At 43.3% G+C, this 20,691-nt stretch overlaps 2 protein-coding genes across 2 annotated transcripts; one reads left to right on the forward strand and one right to left on the reverse strand.

The window, feature by feature from the left end:
- Positions 1 to 2,618: 2,618 nt before the first annotated feature.
- LOC106603177 (thiosulfate:glutathione sulfurtransferase) lies at positions 2,619 to 16,834 on the reverse strand. The gene is made up of 5 exons (XM_014196497.2): positions 16,816 to 16,834; positions 16,268 to 16,406; positions 3,246 to 3,368; positions 2,874 to 3,036; positions 2,619 to 2,724 (listed from the first exon to the last, which is right to left on the reverse strand). Exons 2-5 carry the CDS (start codon positions 16,392 to 16,394, stop codon positions 2,670 to 2,672), a joined length of 468 nt encoding a protein of 155 aa, XP_014051972.1. The 5' UTR covers positions 16,395 to 16,406; positions 16,816 to 16,834; the 3' UTR covers positions 2,619 to 2,669.
- A 1,544-nt stretch (positions 16,835 to 18,378) lies between these two features.
- On the forward strand, positions 18,379 to 19,965 carry LOC106603058 (cystatin-B). The gene is made up of 3 exons (XM_014196200.2): positions 18,379 to 18,668; positions 18,910 to 19,011; positions 19,625 to 19,965. Exons 1-3 carry the CDS (start codon positions 18,600 to 18,602, stop codon positions 19,751 to 19,753), a joined length of 300 nt encoding a protein of 99 aa, XP_014051675.1. The 5' UTR covers positions 18,379 to 18,599; the 3' UTR covers positions 19,754 to 19,965.
- Positions 19,966 to 20,691: the final 726 nt, after the last annotated feature.

Here is a 20,691-nt window from a genome sequence, read left to right on the forward strand (position 1 = left end):
AATCTGTCATTTCCTGTCAGTGCATATTGTTCAGAGATGTTCTCAATCACCCTCAACATTGATGTAGTTCAGATCACTAGTGTCATTACTAACAAGTCTCTGCTCGTCCACTTATGGTCCACCGCACCAGTGGTCGTCCTGCTCCTCTGCTCTGGTAAGAGACCGAAATTCCAACTTGAGAGACTGTGTTGATATGTGTTATTAGACATTATGTTGTGTAAAGGAATTCTGCCCTATGTGCACACAAGAGACCACAGGAAAACTTATTTGATCAGAGGTTAGTTTGTTTAATAAGGATTGCCACCCCGGAGTACACACTTACAGCAATTTGGAAGCGGGACACTCCATTCTCAAGATGGTGTTTTCCCTTTTTATCCCCTACTATGGTTCATCCTGCCCAGGGTGATGTCCCTTAACTTTAATACCATATAAACTCATAATTATCAGTTGCTAATACAAAGTTGTCTCTGCTAGGCAGAGTTCAGCTTATTGTGTTATTGGCAGTTAGTTTCCCAGTCCTTCTTCCTCTTATTGCTAACATAGTTCCCTTTATCCAGCCGATACCGAAAAGTATAGTTTCAACACACAGGCATATGACTTTGTACAGTTTACTTCTTCATGCACTTACAATGTGTCTACCATTGATTCTTAATCTCTAGCAAAACATCATTGTACTTTTGTAAATCACACGTGTTCCTATAATGTACAGATATTATACAATTCCTTTCAGTTGTGAGACGTTACACTATATATTCTGTTTCTATAGTGTATGAATATGCTTACGTTTGTGAGCTAATTAGTATATTGGCTATAATTCCATAAAGAATGGGAGAGGACATAGAAATTAATAACATATACCACATAACAATGTAAACAAACTAAAGACTGGAAATCCAGTAGATTATCAACAGGGTCACAGTCACAAACAGGAATTAGGAACAAACTCAGAGCTGAAATAACAGGAACATTTTCAATATTCCACATTTTTCATGAGGATAGAGAACAAAAAGTTAGAAGTGTATGTCGATGTCTAAATGTTGGTGTAAGATCCTTCAACACGATAAGATCATCCAAAAAGATTGTAATTTAAACTCCACACATCCATCCCCTCAAGGTTCTTTTGCAGACCGGGTGAGGACTTCGATGGCCGTAGGATTCTGGTTTCTAACAAACTACCCTGTTTTCGTGGAGAAGGATTATATCGACCGTGTCTAAGCTGTGACGATGCATGGATACACGTTAATAGAGACACAGAAGGATGATGCTGGGCCGTACTGCTGTTCTCTCACAACCGTCCCACTTGGAACTCTGGAGGGGCACCTTTATTTGGACACACAAACAGGTACTGCCCACTTCCGCCAAGCTCCAAACCAGGCTAGCATGCACTACACACCCTTTTCTGGTACGCCAAGTTGTTCTGACATAGAAGCATAGGAAGTCTCACGCTAACCTATACTCTTAGGTTCTAGATGGCACCTTTTTTTCTAAAAGGGTTCTTCGGCTGTCCCCATAGGAGAACCTGTTTTGGTTTCATGTAGAACCCTTTCCACATAGGGTTCTACATGGAACCCAAAAGGGTTCTCCTATGGGGACAGCCGAAGAACCCATTTTTCTGGGAGTGTACACGTCAGCTATTGTAATACAGATTTCTAACGAGCTCTCTCGGTTTTGTCAGCCAGTGAACCTCTCATAATGACTGTGTCCATTGCGAGTGGGATTCTGGGAGGGACCATAACGGCACCGGTGCTCTGTAAGATGAGACCCACAAATCTTACCCTAACAGCTCACTCACTTCATAACTATATTTGAGCCTGGTCCAGAGGTCTCGAAATGAAAGTCTCCAATGCCCTCAGGTGGCTATAAATCGAGACTGCAGTGTAGCTTCGATTGACGCATCTTGTGATGCCAAGCTGCTATGCAACCCCTTTCCCCCTCCAAGTGTTTAAATGGGACGTTCCTATATTCACAGCGGTGTAGAAGACCAGCGCAGGACCCTGTGGACATGGCAGTTCATTGAGGGGGGCTTCCACAAAACAACCCCTCCACCCTCCAGAAGAGCCAGGCCCATGCTCCCCCACCACAGAGGAGTAACAGTGAGGAGGAGGATGGGGACATGTATTACTTCACGGTCACAGCGCTCCCCCTCTCCCAAATTACACCTAGTGCCTCCTCTACCTAAGGGAAGAGAGAGAGAATACTGCACTCTCATACACACTGAATTAAATACAAACAGACATGCATTCATAGAAAAGACACAATTTTTACATTTTAGTCATTTAGCAGATGCTTTTATCCAGAGCGACTTACAGTAGTGAATGCATACATTTCATACAGTTCTTTTTTCTCTGTACTGGTCCCCCGTGGGAATCGAACCCACAACCCTGGCGTTGCAAACACCATGCTCTACCAACTGAGCCACACGGGACTAATATACACACACACTGACAGAAAAGCAGTAACATTCACACACCTGACCTTTATTTGGTTTGGGACAACCATTTCAAAATCAATCAATTACTATGAAATAAGACTATCATTGTGTTGTCATTTCCAGTGTAGCATTTCCCCTACACTGAAGTAACAATTTAATGGATATGCTTTCTAAATATCTTTTTTTCCAATAAGCAGAATTCAAACACACAGAATGGCCCTGCAGCAATTTAAACACCTCACTGCTCTTCACGCTGGACCCAGTCACTGTATCCTCCAGCATAGTGACGAGCTCTAGGAGAGAAAGAAGAAAAGATGAGCCCAGATGTGTAGTTACAACTCATATGTATGTGCACGTCGGTGTAGTTACAACTCATATGTATGGGCACATCGCTCAGGTTATGATGCTAGCAGACAAAAAGGTGATTGTAAACGGTCATCACCTGCTGAATCCCAGAGCCCACATTATGTCAAGTGCAGTAGCACTCCGTCTACCTCTCTGGCAGTAGACCACAATGCTGCTATCCTCCTTATGAGGGGCACGTACTCCAAACCTCTGTTTGAACTGGTCTGAGCTCAGTCTCAGAGCCTCCTGGAGTTCCCCAACTGTTAGTAGTAGTACAAGTATTTCACTTTATTGCCCCACAATGGGAAATTGGTTTAGAGCAGTTAAAAAAAAAGGTACATGACAACATGAATCATAACAGAAAATAAATATGAAACAAACAAAACATGACAGAGAAAAAGTGTGCAGAGTGCTGCTCTGTGAATGTTTCAAACATGTGAAAATAAGTGTGTCGTTGTGTGTTACTCACGTGGGACATTGGTGGAGCCAGGAATATGTCCAGCCTCAAACTCATCTGGATTGCGGACGTCAAACAGTTGAATACTGCTGCTGGGAAACATAGTCTTCAACTGATTGTACGACACCTCTGAATCTACACAAAACACATTCAGACAGTCAGCCATATACACCGAGATGAACACCCGCTTTTGCCCTCAGAGCAGCCTCAATTTGTCAGAACATGGACTATACAAGGAGTCGAAAGCGTTCCACAGGGATGCTAGCCTATGTTGACTCCAATGCTTCCCACAGTTGTGTCAAGTTGGCTGGATGTCCTTTGGGTGGTGGACCAGTCTTGATACACACAAGAGTGAAAAACCCAGAAGCGTTGCAGTTCTTGACACAAACCGATGCGCCTGGCACCTACTAACATACCTCCAAAGGCACTTAAATATTTTGTCTTGCCCATTCACCCTCTGAATGGCACACAATCCATGTCTGAATTTTCTCAAGGCTTTTAAAAATCAGGTTTAAGCCCTGTCTAATTATCACACACACACACACACACACGTTCAAAAGTTTGGGGTCACTTTTTGTCCATTAAAATAACATCAAATTGATCAGAAATACAGTGTAGAAATTTATAAATGACTATTGTAGCTGGAAACGGCTGATTTTATAGAATGTGTACAGAGGCCCATTATCAGCAACCATAACTCCTGTGTTCCAATGGCACGTTGTGTTAGCTAATCCAAGTTTATAATTTTAAAAAGGCTAATTGACCATTGGAAAACCCTTTTGCAATTATGTTAGCACAGAAACTGTTGTCCTGATTAAAGAAGCAATAAAACTGTCCTTCTTTAGGCTAGTGGAGCATCAGCATTTGTGGGTTCGATTACAGGCTCAAAATGGCCAGAAACAAAGACCTTTCTTCTGAAACTCATCAGTCTATTCTTGTTCTGCGAAATGAAGGCTATTCCATGTGAGAAATTGCCAAGAAACTGAAGATCTCGTACAACACTGAGTACTACTCCCAACACCAGAATAGAAAGAGTGGGGGGCCCCGGTGCACAACTGAGCAAGAGGACAAGTACATCCGTGTCTAGTTTGAGAAACAGACACCTCACAAGTCCTCAACTGGCAGCTTCATTAAATAGTACCCACAAAACACCAGTCTAGTATAACAAACTGTTTGGACGCTACAGACGATTGTAAGAAGACCGATTTTCGGGATGTCTCATGGTCTGACAAACGGCGCTCTAGCTCTGCCACCTTTCACCGCATATGCAGAAGTGCGACATCTGCTGATGTGGTGGATTGAGACGCATCCAATGAAAAATAGATATCTCTAGCTTAAACTGACAGATTTTTATATTATTCAAATAAGATTTCCAATGGGGCGCGGACATCGACTCTAGGGGTTTTTAACCCGTCTTCTCCTCTTCATCTACACCAGCATTTCCCAAACTTGGTCCTCGGCACACCAAGGGGTGCACGTTTTGGTTTTTGCCTCAACACAACACAGCTATTTGAAATGATCGAAGCTCGATTAGTTGAATCAGCTGTGTAGTACTAGAGCAAAAATCTAAACGTGCACCCACTTGGACAGAGTTTGGGAAACCCTGATTGAAGTGGATTTAACAAGTGACATCAATAAGGGATCATAGCTTTGACCTGAATTCACCTGGTCAGTTTGTCATGGAAAGAGCAGATGTTCTTAACGTTTTGTATACTCAAGTGTATAAACCATATCTAGCAGTTTGATTAAAGTTATGTTTTTAAACCTAAGAAAAATTGTAGAAATAGTCAGGGTTTATGTAGCCGTGTTAAGTGACGACCCTGACAAAGTGAGTAACTTTCATTATTGAAGAATAAGTAAGATCCTTTTAGTAGTGCTGCTGCCATGTTCCTTAGTACAATTTCCTGTCAGACCTATTCTCAGTTGTTTGATGCATTTCAGTTAATTATCCCTTTTGCAATTGTCAGCCATGCTTGCATGTGTTTGTATCGCACTCTTGTATTTCCCTAGTAAAACCACAACATTATCCTGCAAGCTTTCTCCATGTGCTCCTGTGTCTGCAATAAAAATGTTGCTTCCGGGTTTGGAGCGAGTAGTCGCACTTCGCTTCGCAGGTAATATTACATTTCATTACATTACAACGGTTTAATTTGTTTGATCTGAGATTTTTTTTTTTGCTAGCTACATAGCCGTCTTTGTATCAAAGATAATTGTGTAGTTTAGAGTAATTATCGAGGTTAGCTAGCCAGCTATTTTCATCCTCCGCGACGCGTTCTCCTAACTTAGTCAACACTGCTAGCTAGCCAACTTCTACCGACAAGCAGCACTGTAGAAACTATTACATTACAACGGAACGACTTGATTAGTGTAGCGTTAGCTAGCTACATAGTTGTCTTTGCTGTCTTTGTATCTAAGATAATTGTGTAGTTTAGAGTAATTATCGAGGTTAGCTAGCCAGCCGCGCCGCGATGCCGTTGTCCAGACTCCAGACTTAGTCAACACACCTAGTCATCATCAAACCCACTGCTAGCTAGCCAACCTTTACCGACTAGCAGCACTGTAGAAACTAATACATTACAACGGAACGATTTGACTAGTGCAGTGTTAGCTAGCTACATAGTTGTCTTTGTCATAGTTTGATAATTGTGTAGTTTAGAGTAATTATCGAGGTTAGCTAGCCAGCTATTTTCGTCCCCCGCGACGCCATTTTTCCAAACCTAGCCAACTATTACCGACGAGCAGCATTGTAGAAACTAAATACATTACAAAGGAACGTCTTGATTAGTGCTATGTTAGCTAGCTACATAGTTGCCTTTGTATCATGATAAGGTGTAGTACTGAAACTATCGAGGTTACCTAGCCAGCTACACTTTCAAACAAAGTCAACAACGCAGCCACTGCTAGCTAGCCTACTTCACCAGCCAGCAGTACTGTATCATTTTAGTCAATAAGATTTTTGCAACGTAAGCTTAACTTTCTGAACATTCGAGACGTGTAGTCCACTTGTCATTCCAATCTCCTTTGCATTAGCGTAGCCTCTTCTGTAGCATGTCAACTATGTGTCTGTCTATCCCTGTTCTCTCCCCTCTGCACAGGCCATACAAACGCTTCACACCGCGTGGCCGCTGCCACTCTAACCTGGTGGTCCCAGCGCGCACGACCCACGTGGAGTTCCAGGTCTCCGGCAGCCTCTGGAACTGCCGGTCTGCGGCCAACAAGGCAGAGTTCATCTCAGCCTATGCTACCCTCCAGTCCCTCGACTTCTTGGCGCTGACGGAAACATGGATTACCACAGATAACACTGCTACTCGTACTGCTCTCTCCTCGTCTGCCCACGTGTTCTCGCATACCCCGAGAGCATCTGGCCAGCGGGGTGGTGGCGGCACTGGAATCCTCATCTCTCCCAAGTGGACATTCTCTCTTTCTCCCCTGACCCATCTGTTTATCGCCTCCTTTGAATTCCATGCTGTCACAGTTACCAGCCCTTTCAAGCTTAACATCCTTATCATTTATCGCCCTCCAGGTTCCCTTGGAGAGTTCATCAATGAGCTTGACTACTTGATAAGTTCCTTTCCTGAGGATGGCTCACCTCTCACAGTTCTGGGTGACTTTAACCTCCCCACGTCTACCTTCGACTCATTCCTCTCTGCCTCCTTCTTTCCACTCCTCTTTTGACCTCACCCTCTCACCTTCCCCCCCTACTCACAAGGCAGGCAATACGCTTGACCTCATCTTTACTAGATGCTGTTCTTCCACTAATCTCATTGCAACTCCCCTCCAAGTCTCCGACCACTACCTTGTATCCTTTTCCCTCTCGCTCTCATCCAACACTTCTCACTCTGCCCCTACTCGGATGGTATTGCGTCGTCGCAACCGTCGCTCTCTCTCTCCCGCTACTCTCTCCTCTTCCATCCTATCATCTCTTCCCTCTGCTCAAACCTTCTCCAACCTATCTCCTGATTCTGCCTGCTCAACCCTCCTCTCCTCCCTTTCTGCATCCTTTGACTCTCTATGTCCCCTATCCTCCAGGCCGGCTCGGTCCTCCCCTCCTGCTCCGTGGCTCGACGACTCATTGCGAGCTCACAGAACAGGGCTCTCCGGGCAGCCGAGCGGAAATGGAGGAAAACTCGCCCACTGCGGACCTGGCATCCTTTCACTCCCTCCTCTCTACATTTTCCTCTTCTGTTTCTGCTGCTAAAGCCACTTTCTACCACTCTAAATTCCAAGCATCTGCCTCTAACCCTAGGAAGCTCTTTGCCACCTTCTCCTCCCTCCTGAATCCTCCCTCCTCCCTCTCTGCGGGTGACTTCGTCAACCATTTTGAAAAGAAGGTCGACGACATCCGATCCTCGTTTGTTAAGTCAAACGACACCGCTGGTCCTGCTCACACTGCCCTACCCTGTGCTTTGACCTCTTTCTCCCGCCTCTCTCCAGATGAAATCTCGCGTCTTGTGACGGCCGGCAACCCAACAACCTGCCCGCTTGACCCTATCCCCTCCTCTCTTCTCCAGACCATTTCCGGAGACCTTCTCCCTTACCTCACCTCGCTCATCAACTCATCCTTGACCGCTGGCTACGTCCCTTCCGTCTTCAAGAGCGAGAGTTGCACCCCTTCTGAAAAAACCTACACTCGATCCCTCCGATGTCAACAACTACAGACCAGTATCCCTTCTTTCTTTTCTCTCCAAAACTCTTGAACGTGCCGCCCTTGGCCAGCTCTCTTGCTATCTCTCTCAGAATGACCTTCTTGATCCAAATCAGTCAGGTTTCAAGACTGGTCATTCAACTGAGACTGCTCTTCTCTGTGTCACGGAGGCTCTCCGCACTGCTAAAGCTAACTCTCTCTCCTCTGCTCTCATCCTTCTAGACCTATCTGCTGCCTTTGATACTGTGAACCACCAGATCCTCCTCTCCACCCTCTCCGAGTTGGGCATCTCCGGCGCGGCCCACGCTTGAATTGCGTCCTACCTGACAGGTCGCTCCTACCAGGTGGCGTGGCGAGAATCTGTCTCCGCACCACGTGCTCTCACCACTGGTGTCCCCCAGGGCTCTGTTCTAGGCCCTCTCTTATTCTCGCTATACACCAAGTCACTTGGCTCTGTCATATCCTCACATGGTCTCTCCTATCATTGCTATGCAGACGACACACAATTAATCTTCTCCTTTCCCCCTTCTGATAACCAGGTGGCGAATCGCATCTCTGCATGTCTGGCAGACATATCAGTGTGGATGACGGATCACCACCTCAAGCTGAACCTCGGCAAGACGGAGCTGCTTTTCCTCCCGGGGAAGGACTGCCCGTTCCATGAACTCGCAATCACGGTTGACAACTCCATTGTGTCCTCCTCCCAGAGTGCTAAGAACCTTGGCGTGACCCTGGACAACACCCTGTCTTTCTCCACTAACATCAAGGCGGTGACCCGATCCTGTAGGTTCATGCTCTACAACAGTCGCAGAGTACGACCCTGCCTCACACAGGAAGCGGCGCAGGTCCTAATCCAGGCACTTGTCATCTCCCGACTGGATTACTGCAACTCGCTGTTGGCTGGGCTCCCTGCCTGTGCCATTAAACCCCTACAACTCATCCAGAACGCCGCAGCCCGTCTGGTGTTCAACCTTCCCAAGTTCTCTCACGTCACCTTGCTCCTCCACTCTCTCCACTGGCTTCCAGTTGAAGCTCGCATCCGCTACAAGACCATGGTGCTTGCCTACGGAGCCGTGAGGGGAACGGCACCTCCGTACCTTCAGGCTCTGATCAGTCCCTACACCCAAACGAGGGCACTGCGCTCATCCACCTCTGGCCTGCTGGCCCCCCTACCTCTGAGGAAGCACAGATCCCGCTCAGCCCAGTCAAAACTGTTCGCTGCTCTGGCACCCCTATGGTGGAACAAGCTCTCTCACAACTACCAGGACAGCAGGGTCAATCACCACCTTCCGGAGACACCTGAAACCCCACCTCTAAGGAATACCTGGGATAGGATAAAGTAATCCTTCTACCCCCCCCCCCCCCCCAAAAAAAAGATTTAGATGCACTATTGTAATGTGGTTGTTCCACTGGATATCATAAGGTGAATGCACCAATTTGTAAGTCACTCTGGATAAGAGCGTCTGCTAAATGACTTAAATGTAAATGTAAAAACCCAGTACTTGGATTCCTGCTCCATCTCCTCATTCCTACATCCTAACTGATGCACCATGGCGGTAGAAACAGTCCTGAACTTAGCCTAGCCTGTCCACCCAGTACTTTATCAGAGGGAGTCATAAGTAGAAACCCATGTGTCCTGGCCAAGGGGGTGTATTTGTGTACACATACACACAGAGAGAACTAAGCAGTCATTGACCTCCATTACACAAGCTACTGGACTCTTTGGAACCAATACAAACTCTTATTTTCCTTCTGCATGCATTTTTTTTTACTGTTTTTTATTTTGAGTGGCAGCCTAAGGAACATGTTTCATAAATGTATAATGTACCTGAACCCCCCCCCCCAAAAAAAAAAAAGAAATACAACTTTCAGCCATTGTGCTAGTGCTAAACTCAGCAAAAAAAAAGAAACGTCCTCTCACTGTCAACTGCGTTTATTTTCAGCAAACGTTATATTTGTATGAACATAAGATTCAACAACAGACAAACTGAACAAGTTCCACAGACATGTGACTAACAGAAATTGAATAATGTGCCCCTGAACAAAGGGGGGGTCCAAATCAAAAGTAACAGTCAGTAGCTGCATTAAGTACTGCAGTACATCTCCTCCTCATGGACTGCACCAGATTATCCAGTTCTTGCTGTGAGATGTTACCCCACTCTTCCACCAAGGCACCTACAAGTTCCCAGGCATTTCTGGGGGGAATGGCCCTAGCCCTCACCCTCCGATCCAACAGGTCCCAGACGAGCTCAATTGGATTGAGATCTGGGCTCTTCACTGGCCATGGCAGAACACTGACATTCCTGTCTTGCAGGAAATCAGTCATACTGCTCATTCTGTGCGTGGTGTCATTGTCATGCTGGAGGGTCATTTCAGGATGAGCCTGCAGGAAGGGTACCACATGAGGGAGGAGGATGTCTTCCCTGTAACGCATAGCGTTGAGATTGCCTGCAATGACAAGCTCAGTCCAATGATGCTGTGACACACTGCCCCAGACCATGACGCCCCCTCCAAATCGATCCCGCTCCAGAGTACATGCCTCGGTGTAACGCGCATTCCTTTGATGATAAATGCAAATTGGACCATCACCCCTGGTGAGATAAAACCGTGACTCGTCAGTGAAGAGCACTTTTTGCCAGTTCTGTCTGGTCCAGCGACAGTGGGTTTGTTACATAGGCGACGTTGTTGCCGTTGATGTCTTGCAAGGACCTACCTTACAACAGGCCTTACAAGCCCTCAGTCCAGCCTCTCTCAGCCTATTGCGGACAGTCTGACCACTGATGGAGGGATTGTGCATTCCTGGTGTAACTCAGGCAGTTGTTGTTGCCATCTGTACCTATCCCGCAGGTGTGATGTTCGGATGTACCGATCCTGTGCAGGTGTTGTTACACGTGGTCTGCCACTGCGAGGACAATCAGCTGTCCGTCATGTCTCCCTGTAGCGCTGTCTTAGGCATCTCACAGTACGGACATTGCAATTTATTGCCCTGGCCACATCTGCAGATGAGCAGGGACCCAGGACATCTTTATTTTGGTGTTTTTCAGAGTCAGTAGAAAGGCCTCTTTAGTGTCCAAAGTTTTCATAACTATGACCTTAATTGCCTACCGTCTAAGTGTCTTAACGACCGTTCCACAGGTGCATGTTCATGAATTGTTTATGGTTCATTGAACAAGCATGGGATACAGTGTTTAAACTAGGTCTACCGATTATGATTTTTCAACGCCGATACCGATTATTGGAGGACCCAAAAAAAGCCGATGCCAATTAATCGGCCGATTTTTTTATAATAATGACAATTACAACAATACTGAATGAACACTTATTTTAATTGAATATAATACATCAATAAAATCAATTTAGCCTCAAATAATGAAACATGTTCAATTTGGTTTAAATAATGCAAAAACAAAGTGTTGGAGAAGAAAGTAAAAGTGCAATATGTGCCATGTAAGAAAGCTAACGTTTAAGTTCCTTGCTCAGAACATGAGAACATATGAAAGCTGGTGGTTCTTTTAACATGAGTCTTCAATATTCCCAGGTAAGAAGTTTTAGGTTGTAGCTATTATAGGAATTATAGGACTATTTCTCTCTATACGATTTGTATTTCATATACCTTTGACTATTGGATGTTCTTATAGGCACTTTAGTATTGCCAGTGTAACAGTATAGCTTCTGTCCCTCTCCTCGCTCCTACCTGGGCTCGAACCAGGAACACGTCGACAACAGCCACCCTCGAAGCAGCGTTACCCATGTAGAGCAAGGGGAAAAACTACTCCAAGTCTCAGAGCGAGTGACGTTTGAAACGCTATTAGCGCGCACCCGGCTAACTAGCTAGCTAACTAGCTAGCCATTTCACATCGGTTACACCAGCCTAATCTTGGGAGTTGAAAGTGCTGTTTGAATGAACGCTTACGAGCCTGCTGCTGCCTACCATCGCTCAGTCAGACTGCTCTATCAAATCATAGACTTAATTATAACATAATAACACACAGAAATACGAGCCTTAGGTCATTAATATGGTCGAATCCGGAAACTATCATCTCGAAAACAAAACGTCTTTCCTGTCAGTGAAATACGGAACCTTTCCATATTTTATCTAAATGGGTGGCATCCCTAAGTCTAAATATTCCTGTTACATTGCACAACCTTCAATGTTAAGTCATAATTACGTAAAATTCTGGCAAATTAGTTCGCAACGAGCCAGGCGGCCCAAACTGTTGCATATACCCTGACTCTGCGTGCAATGAACGCAAAATGACAAATTCACCTGGTTAATATTGCCTGCTAACCTGGATTTCTTTTAGCTAAATATGCAGGTTTAAAAATATATACTTCTGTGTATTGATTTTAAGAAAGGCATTGATGTTTATGGTTAGGTACAGTCGTGCAACGATGGTGCTTTTTTCGCAAGTGCGCTTTTGTTAAATCATCCCCCGTTTGGCGAAGTCGGCTGTCTTTGTTAGGAAGAAATAGTCTTCACTGTTCGCAACGAGCCAGGCGGCACAAACTGCTGCATATACCCTGACTCTGTTTGCAAGAGAAGTGACACATTTTCCCTAGTTTTTCCCTAGTTCATGTTAGCAGGCAATATTAACTAAATATGCAGGTTTAAAAATATATACTTGTGTATTGATTTTAAGAAAGGCATTGATGTTTATGGTTGGAGCAACGTGTACCTAAGCGATTATATGCAACGCAGGACAGGCTAGATAAACTAGTAATATCATCAACCATGTGTAGTTAACTAGTGATTATGATTGATTGATTGTTTTTTATAACATAAGTTGCTAGCTAGCATTAAACTTACCTTGGCTTCTTACTGCATTCGCGTAACAGGCAGGCTCCTCGTGGAGTGCAATGTAAAGCAGGTGGTTAGAGCGTTGGACTAGTTAACCGTAAGGTTGCAAGATTGAATCCCGGAGCTGACAAGGTAAAAATCTGTTGCTCTGCCCCTGAACAAGGCTGTCACGCTCGTCGTAAAGATGGGACCAAGGCGCAGCAGGAATGTGAATACTCATCTTCTTTATTAAGATGAAAAACCAAAACAAACACTTAAACAAAACAATGACGAGAAAACAGTCCTGTGAGACATACAGCTACACATGGAACAACTACCCACAAAAACCCATGAAAAAACACACCTACTAAATAGGACCTTCAATTAGAGGCAACGAGAAACAGCTGCCTCCAATTGAAGGTCAAACCAATAAACTAAGCATTGAAATAGATAAACTAGACACAGACATAGAAATAAACTAACATAGAACATTGCCCAACAAACCCCGAAACACATTAAACAAACACCCCCTGCCACGTCCTGACCAAACTACAATAACAAATAACCTCTTTACTGGTCAGGACGTGACAAAGGCAGTTAACCCACCGTTCCTAGGCCGTCATTGAAAATAAGAATATGTTCTTAACTGACTTGCCTAGTTAAATAAAAGGTAAAAAAAAAAAAATTTTAAAACAATAAAATAAATCAGCGTCCAAAAATACCGATTGTTATGAAAACTTGAAATCGGCCCTAATTAAATCGGCCATTCCGATTAATCGGTCGACCTCTAGTTTAAACCCTTTACAATGAAGATCTGTGAAGTTATTTGGATTTTTACGAATTATCATTGAAAGACAGGGTCCTGAAAAAGGGACGTTTCTTTTTTTGCTAAGTTTAGTTAGCAACTTTCTTCAAAATGCATGCAGAGACATAATAATGGTATCCACAAGTTAATCTGACTGAGGAAGTAGATTGAATAAATAAAAGTAAAACATTCATTCAGGGTCTCATTCTCAATAGTTCCTTGAGAACAAACAATTCACAAATCAACATATTTAAAAAATAATAATAAACTACAAGATACAGCAGTTACAGACACATTTCAACAACACAAATACATTACAATAAACCAAAACACTCGCAAACAACGATGAATTCATTCCTCAGTGTTCTAAACTGCCCTAATGGCACCAGAGATTCAAGACGTAATGAGGGTTGTAAATTATTCCAAACATGGGGGGGGGGGGGGTGTTAAAACTAAAGGATGATTTACCTAGGTGGGCAGAGACAAGGGACATCAAGATTTAACCAACCCTGTGAGCAGGTTTGGTGCTTTTATCTCTTTATACTTGAACAGAGAAATGAGATATCTGTGAAGCTTGTGCAGCTGAGCTTAGACAACAACAAAAAAGAAGAGAAAACAGGGAGAAGCGAAGTGATATGGGAATTTGGAGAGGTCCAGCTGACTTTCTGACAACGGATGTAGTGAGGAGTATTAAACCTGTCAATTGTGATAAATCGAAGCGCGCTATGGTACACAGCATCCAAGGGTAAAGGTTGCTGCAATCTGATAAATGGTGTCACCATAATCAAAAGCTGGCAGGAATGTTGCCTGTACAACCTGTTGTTTAAGGAGAGGCATGATCTATAAAAGAAATCAACTGCCCTGCGCGCCCAGTCAGTATTTGGCCATGATTACTACAAGTTTAGATAGACGGCTAGACAAACTAACGATCAAAAAATTGTCAGCTACATGGCGAATTGAGTGACTGTCAGAAGGCAGGTTTCAGTTGACCCAGGTTTATTTGACATAAGTAGTGTCGCCAAAAATACATTTTGCAACATGTGTAATGGAAACGAAAGATTGACAATATTCTTATCCGTTCAATATGGGTGGATTTTTCCATTTGTCTAACTTTCTTTATTATGACAAATCATGATGGAAACAGTGTTTTCGATTATCCTGGCTTTCAAGAATGGCATCGCCTTGCTTTTTTGGTTGGCTGGATGCAAGTTTCACCATCCAATTATTTCAGGTGGTTAATCATTGGTGTGATATGTTGGCACATGAGAATTTTTAGAATATGTCAAATATTATTCAATTATTGCATTCTATCCATGCTGGCTTTCATGGGCTACCTGAGACATGAAACAGATCGGTGTGAGAGCATGCAGGCTGTCACCAAATGTATTAATGCACAATTTGCCTAAATGGGTAATGGAAACCCTTCAACTACTTTTTTTAATACAGTTTTTATTTTTGGGGGTGGGACGTCATTACGTCCAGCTGTTTTTCCATCGACACAAAATAGTTGCATGGAAATGCACCATTGCAGGCAATTGTATCCATTTTCCATGCAAACTTTCTAAATGTACTTTTTTTTACAAATAAAACACACTATTCAATGGACAAGTAAATGGAAACATAGCTACTGACTGACATAAAAGAAACACTGCAGATGCACAATAACATTTTGAAATTGCACCTGGTGTATTCTACTATTCTCACTCAATAGTAAGTGGAGACTCCGACTGGGGGCGGCCGGTGGCCCTAAGCAACCGAACACTCATGCCTGGAACCAGCCCTTCATGCGTCCACCCAATTCAGGTGGATTAATCTTTGGTGTTGAATGGATGTTGAATGATAGTGGGTGTAGCTGATAGACAGTACATCAACCATATTAACAAACGAGATAGTGTGTGGTGCACTACATGACCAAAAGTATGTGGACACCTGCTCGTTGAACATCTCATTCCAAAATCATGGGGATTAATATGGAGTTGGTCCCCCCCTTTGCTGCTACAGCCTCAACTCTTCTGGGAATGCTTTCCACTAGATGTTAGAACATTGCTCCGGGAACTTGCTTCCATTCAGCCACAAGAACATTAGTGAGGTCAGGCACTGATGTTGGGGGCGATTAGGCCTGGCTCGCAGTCGGCGTTCCAATTCAAGCCCAAAGGTGTTCGATGGGATTGAGGTCAGGGCTCTGTGCAGGCTAGTCAAGTTCTTCCACAACGATCTCAACAAACCATTTCTTTATGGACCTTGCTCCTAGACGTTTCCACTTCACAATAACAGCACTTACAGTTGACCCGGGCAGCTCAAGCAGGGCAGAAATTTGACGAACTGACTTCTTGGAAAGGTGGCATCCTATAACAGCGCCACGTTGAAAGTCAATGAGGTCTTTCTACTGCCAATGTTTGACTATGGAGATTGCATGGCTGTGTGCTCATTTTTAATACACCTGTCAGCAACGGGTGTGGTTGTCACACTTGTGTATATAGTGTACATGCGAAATTGTACCCCCCCAAAAAATCCAATAACATGTAGGCAGTGGTGAAATCTTGAGTTCATATCACTCTGTTGGCCTTCACTTTATCAAAAATGACTGAGTACTGACTCTTTGGAACTCCTACAAATAGACTTGTCTACAACTATGCACACTTTTCAATTTAATCCATTTAGTGAATTCTTGGCTAATTTGCCTCGGGATGGTGTCCCAGATACCCTGGCTAGAAATGTGCATGGCATATTTGAAAATCGACAATACGCACAGTACTAGTTAGAATACCTTAGACGCTGCACCTGTCACGAGTCAAGAAATAGCCTACCTGTGATCGGTGGCTCCTTGTAGTAGACTGCCTCAGGTTTCACGTCACACAATCGGTCGGGCGTGCCATCACAGTGCGTCTCCTCTGCCACGACCACCACCGACAGCGCGCATAACACGAGAAGCATCTTTGAACGTCGCTTGAAACAATGTCCAGAGTTATTAGTCTACGTGTATAAGTGCATGCTTTCCCTCTATGTAGGCTATCTCCCCGCCCTGCAAGTGTGTCATTGGTGACTCAAACAAGTTTAACATTTAAAGATGTTAACGAGCGACATCATTTCAAATATTTTTGATCACTGGCTGTGTCTTGCCCTTGTCCAGCCCAATGACTGTATATACCAAAAAAATGTCAAATCTACGCAAGTAAGATTTATTAAGTAAGCCTATTAAATAAAACGGAAGTGAAGTCACATTCAACCAAAAGTTAAAGGCATGCTCTGGTACTTTGGCGACTAAGAAAGTATTTTTAAACCTCCCGCTTTGGGCTGGATGTTGTCTATGTGGAATTCATAAAAGCATAATATATGGGCAGAATTATTATTTTACCTCAAATAGCCACGAAATCCCTAGTTTGAAAGCAACAGTTTTCTTGAAGCTGTGCCATGACTTTTTCGGCACATGGGCCAGATCCCTTGCAATAAGAGTGACAGCTAGCAAGAAACCTGCAGAGCGTTATCCAATGAAGTTGCAGGGCAGGCCTAACGGCTCAGCAGACACAGCAGAGAGAGCGAGAGGACGAGAGAGGGCAATGACGTGATGCACATACACTACATGACCAAAAGAATGTGGACACCTGCTCTTCGAACATCTCATCCCAAAATCATGGGCATTAATATGGAGTTGGTCCTTAGGCTTGACTCGCAGTCGCCGTTCTAATTCATCCCAACGGTGTTAGATTGGGTTGAAGTCAGGGCTCTGTGCAGGCCAGTCAAGTTCTTCCACACCGATCTCAACAAACCATTTCTGTATGGAACTCAATTTGTGTGGGGGGCATTGACTAGCACAGGACTAGTACAGGACTCGTAAAGGCCCAGTGCACTACTTTTGTGATTTTTTTAAAACTAAATGTATTTGAGTGTTTACCAGTATTTGTAACTTGAGTCTGATAAGTATCTCTTCAAAACAGTTAATTTGATAATACTTGTGGAATATAAAAGTACTTGTTTGATATACGTTTTCCAGTTTCTTGAAATACTTTGCAAATGCAACTTATTTCTATATGAAAACTGAAATGGTCTTTTCATTCCTTTTTAATAGACACGCTTATCCAGAGCAATTTACAGTATTGAGTGCATACCTTTTCATACTGGTCCCCCCCATGGGAATCAAACCTACAACTCTAGCATTGCAAGCGCCATGCTCTACCAACTGAGCCACATCATCACATCATCACAAACCACTTGATGTCTCAATGTACTCAGTTACTGTATTGAACATTGTTTTTCTTCATGGTGATAGAAAGTCTGCAGGTACTAACCTAGATGACCAGCCTATGTACAATACAGTGATGTACATTTACGTTAAGTAGTTTGTAAGGATAGTAAATTAATACTGCACAAAAAGTGGTTGTTTTCCATGTTATTTGATCAAGAAAAATATTTCATTTGATGTGGATGTTTTGTGTCTTTTCACATTTTGATGTAAATGTTTGAGGACAGGATTTTGTTATTTCTGGATTCCATTCTAATGGCAGTCACAGAGAAAGGGACAGGGCAACAGCTCTTACAATTCCAACTATTGAATCCTGCAAGATTCTGTTCTTAATTATACAACTACCTTTTTTGCCAAAGCAGAGATACTGATTTTGTATTTTTTTTTGCCTGTGCTACAGAGGTCTATATTGGTCAGCTAATACTAGTAAAGGCCCAGTGCACTACTTTTGTGAAAAAAATATTATTTTAGCACCCCTACTTCCTGTGGCCTCGGTTCCCATCACTATGAGTCATTATGCTCAGTGCCCCGGGGTACTGGGGGTGGAGCGGTGCACTCGTGACGGAACCGCTTCCTGTAGCCTGAACTATTCCAAGGTTGAAGGGGGTTTTCAATTTTTTATACATCAACAAAAGAGCACCTTTCTGGTTATATACCCTCAATGACAAAATATATGATTTAAACATGTATTGGCTACAAATGTTAAAGATTGGTTAAGTACCCTATGTTTTTTTGTGTTGATTATAGGCTTTATAGAGCAGCCGTTTCTCCACTTATAATGGTATCTTTAAAAAAAAAAACATGACTCAAGTCATGTGATCATGACAATATAAACATTAATTTGCGTAATCTTTAGTAGGTATTTTAAACTGTAACTAACATTCCAACTTCAACTATTCATGATGATGTGCGGAGCTGTTTCCCAGGTGAGCAACGCCACGCCTGAAGTGCAGCAAATATGCGATAAGGTGAGCATAATTTCTTCATTTAGCCTGCGAAGTCTAGCTGTCCAACGGATATACTCTTCTTTCAACATAGAACACTCATGCAAGCTTGATGAAGTGGTAATCATCAACCTTGACGGTTATTGAATGATTACCTTGACAGGGTTATTCCATTCCAAACCTATTGGACTCAAGGTGTGCGTGTGCACAGGCTACATAGAATACATTTGGAATGCTGCCCGATTTGTCTTTTTCATGTTTCTAGATGAAGCCACATGCAGAGAAGAAAGCTGGAAAGAAGTTTGATGTTTTCACCGCCAAAACATTCACAACCCAAGTTGTAGCTGGGACCAACTTCTTCATTAAAGTGAGATTGTGTATTTTAAAATCGTTTTTCTTTCTACTTCCCGTGTGGCTCAGTTGGTAGAGCATGGTGTTTGCAACACCAGGGTTGTGGGTTCAATTCCTATGGGGGACCAATACAGAGAAAAAAATGTATGAAATGTATGCATTCACTACTGTAAGTCGCTCTGGATAAGAGCGTCTGCTAAATGTACTTTCTTTTTTTAAATGTACTATGTTTAGAAAAAATAAATGTCTCTGTTCCCTTACAGCATTGTTTCCCAAACTCGGTGCAAGTTTTGGTTTTTGCCCAAACACTATACAGCTGATTCAAATAATGAACTAATCAGAAAGTTTAAATCATAAATCAAAACGTGTACTGAGTTTGGGAAACTCTGAACTCCAGGGGGGAGTCATTTTGTTTTCAAGCACTGTGAGAGCTGTGACTCCCTGCCACACCACCTGTATGGGTTTCGAAGCATTGAACTGCGTCACAAATGTATAGGGCGTGAACATTTACTGGAAGAGCTTTGTAAACACTAAATTGGTCATTACTCAGTACATATGAGCCTTGAGAGTCCCGTCTCTCTACCACCTATGCGTCACTCATTGGGCCCTAATCCTTGCCTTTCTCATAGGTCCATGTTGGTGGAGATGAATATATGCACCTGCGCGTCCATAAAACACTACCCCACGCTGGCAGGAAACTGGAGCTGCATGGAGTACAGACTCCAAAAACTCAAAATGACCCTATTGGTTTCTTCTGAATACCTGTAACTCCCTGCAGAGGATGCCACCCCCATACTCCAGCCTCCATGCCTGCTCTGGATCATGTGTACCCTTGTTTTTATGCTCGCCCGTATTGTACTATACTGTATTGTATACTTACATTGGTAAATGTCTGTCTTTACTAAAAGCCATCGACGCCTTTTCACTAAATGTATTTGGACTACAATGAAAATAAACATTTGGCAGCTGACTTTTCTTTTAGTAAATCAAAAAAACACTCTGTGAAGTGCTTGTTCTATAATTTCTGTGTTTTGGAGGTTATGAAATTTCTCTATTACAGCAATTACTATACACCTATTCCATAATCCCTAGTAGTGACTGGCATGTTTCTCATGATTGCGTGGTACTGTCACGCTCTGACCTAAGAGAGCTGGTTTTTCTCTGTTTAGTTAGGTCAGGGTGTGATAGGGGGTGGGCATTCTATGTTTTGTTTTCTATGTTTTGGCCGGGTATGGTTTCCAATCAGAGGCAGCTGACTATCGTTGTCTCTGATTGGAAGCCATACTTAGGTAGCCTTTTTTCCCCTTGGTTTTCGTGGGTAGTTTTCTGTTTTGTTAGTATAACCTGACAGAACTGTTGGCTGTCGTTTTGGTTTCTTTGTTTAAGTGTTTTCATTAAAAGTAAAGATGAGCACTCAACACGCTGCGCCTTGGTCCCCTTTATACGACGCACGTTACAGGTACCACATCAGGTAGGGATTATGTCAGCTAAATAGATCAAAACAGACACACATGCAATGACTTTGAGTTGGTTCTGGACATGAAAATATAATTCTGGCAACAGGAAAGGGGAGAGTCAATTGTGGTGTGCAGTCTTCCTTTTCTTTTTGCAGAAAACATTTTCCCTCAATTGGGTGTCTGCTGTATGCAATCCAAAAGAGGGCCCCACCCATTGTAAGAGGTGACTACAACCTGTA

The sequence above is a fragment of the Salmo salar genome, chromosome ssa04 (genome assembly GCF_905237065.1).
Source record: "Salmo salar chromosome ssa04, Ssal_v3.1, whole genome shotgun sequence".
NCBI classification, from domain to species: Eukaryota; Metazoa; Chordata; class Actinopteri; order Salmoniformes; family Salmonidae; genus Salmo; species Salmo salar.

Coding starts and splice junctions, on each gene's coding strand:
- LOC106603177 (XM_014196497.2), bottom strand. CDS start 16,394: ATGCTTCTCGTGTTATGCGCGCTGTCGGTGGTGGTCGTGGCAGAGGAG. Junction 3,369..16,267: donor CAAGGAGCCACCGATCACAG/GTAGGCTATTTC, acceptor TGTTTTGTGTAG/ATTCAGAGGTGTCGTACAAT. Junction 3,037..3,245: donor TGGCTCCACCAATGTCCCAC/GTGAGTAACACA, acceptor TACTACTAACAG/TTGGGGAACTCCAGGAGGCT.
- LOC106603058 (XM_014196200.2), top strand. CDS start 18,600: ATGATGATGTGCGGAGCTGTTTCCCAGGTGAGCAACGCCACGCCTGAA. Junction 18,669..18,909: donor TGCAGCAAATATGCGATAAG/GTGAGCATAATT, acceptor TCATGTTTCTAG/ATGAAGCCACATGCAGAGAA. Junction 19,012..19,624: donor GGACCAACTTCTTCATTAAA/GTGAGATTGTGT, acceptor CCTTTCTCATAG/GTCCATGTTGGTGGAGATGA.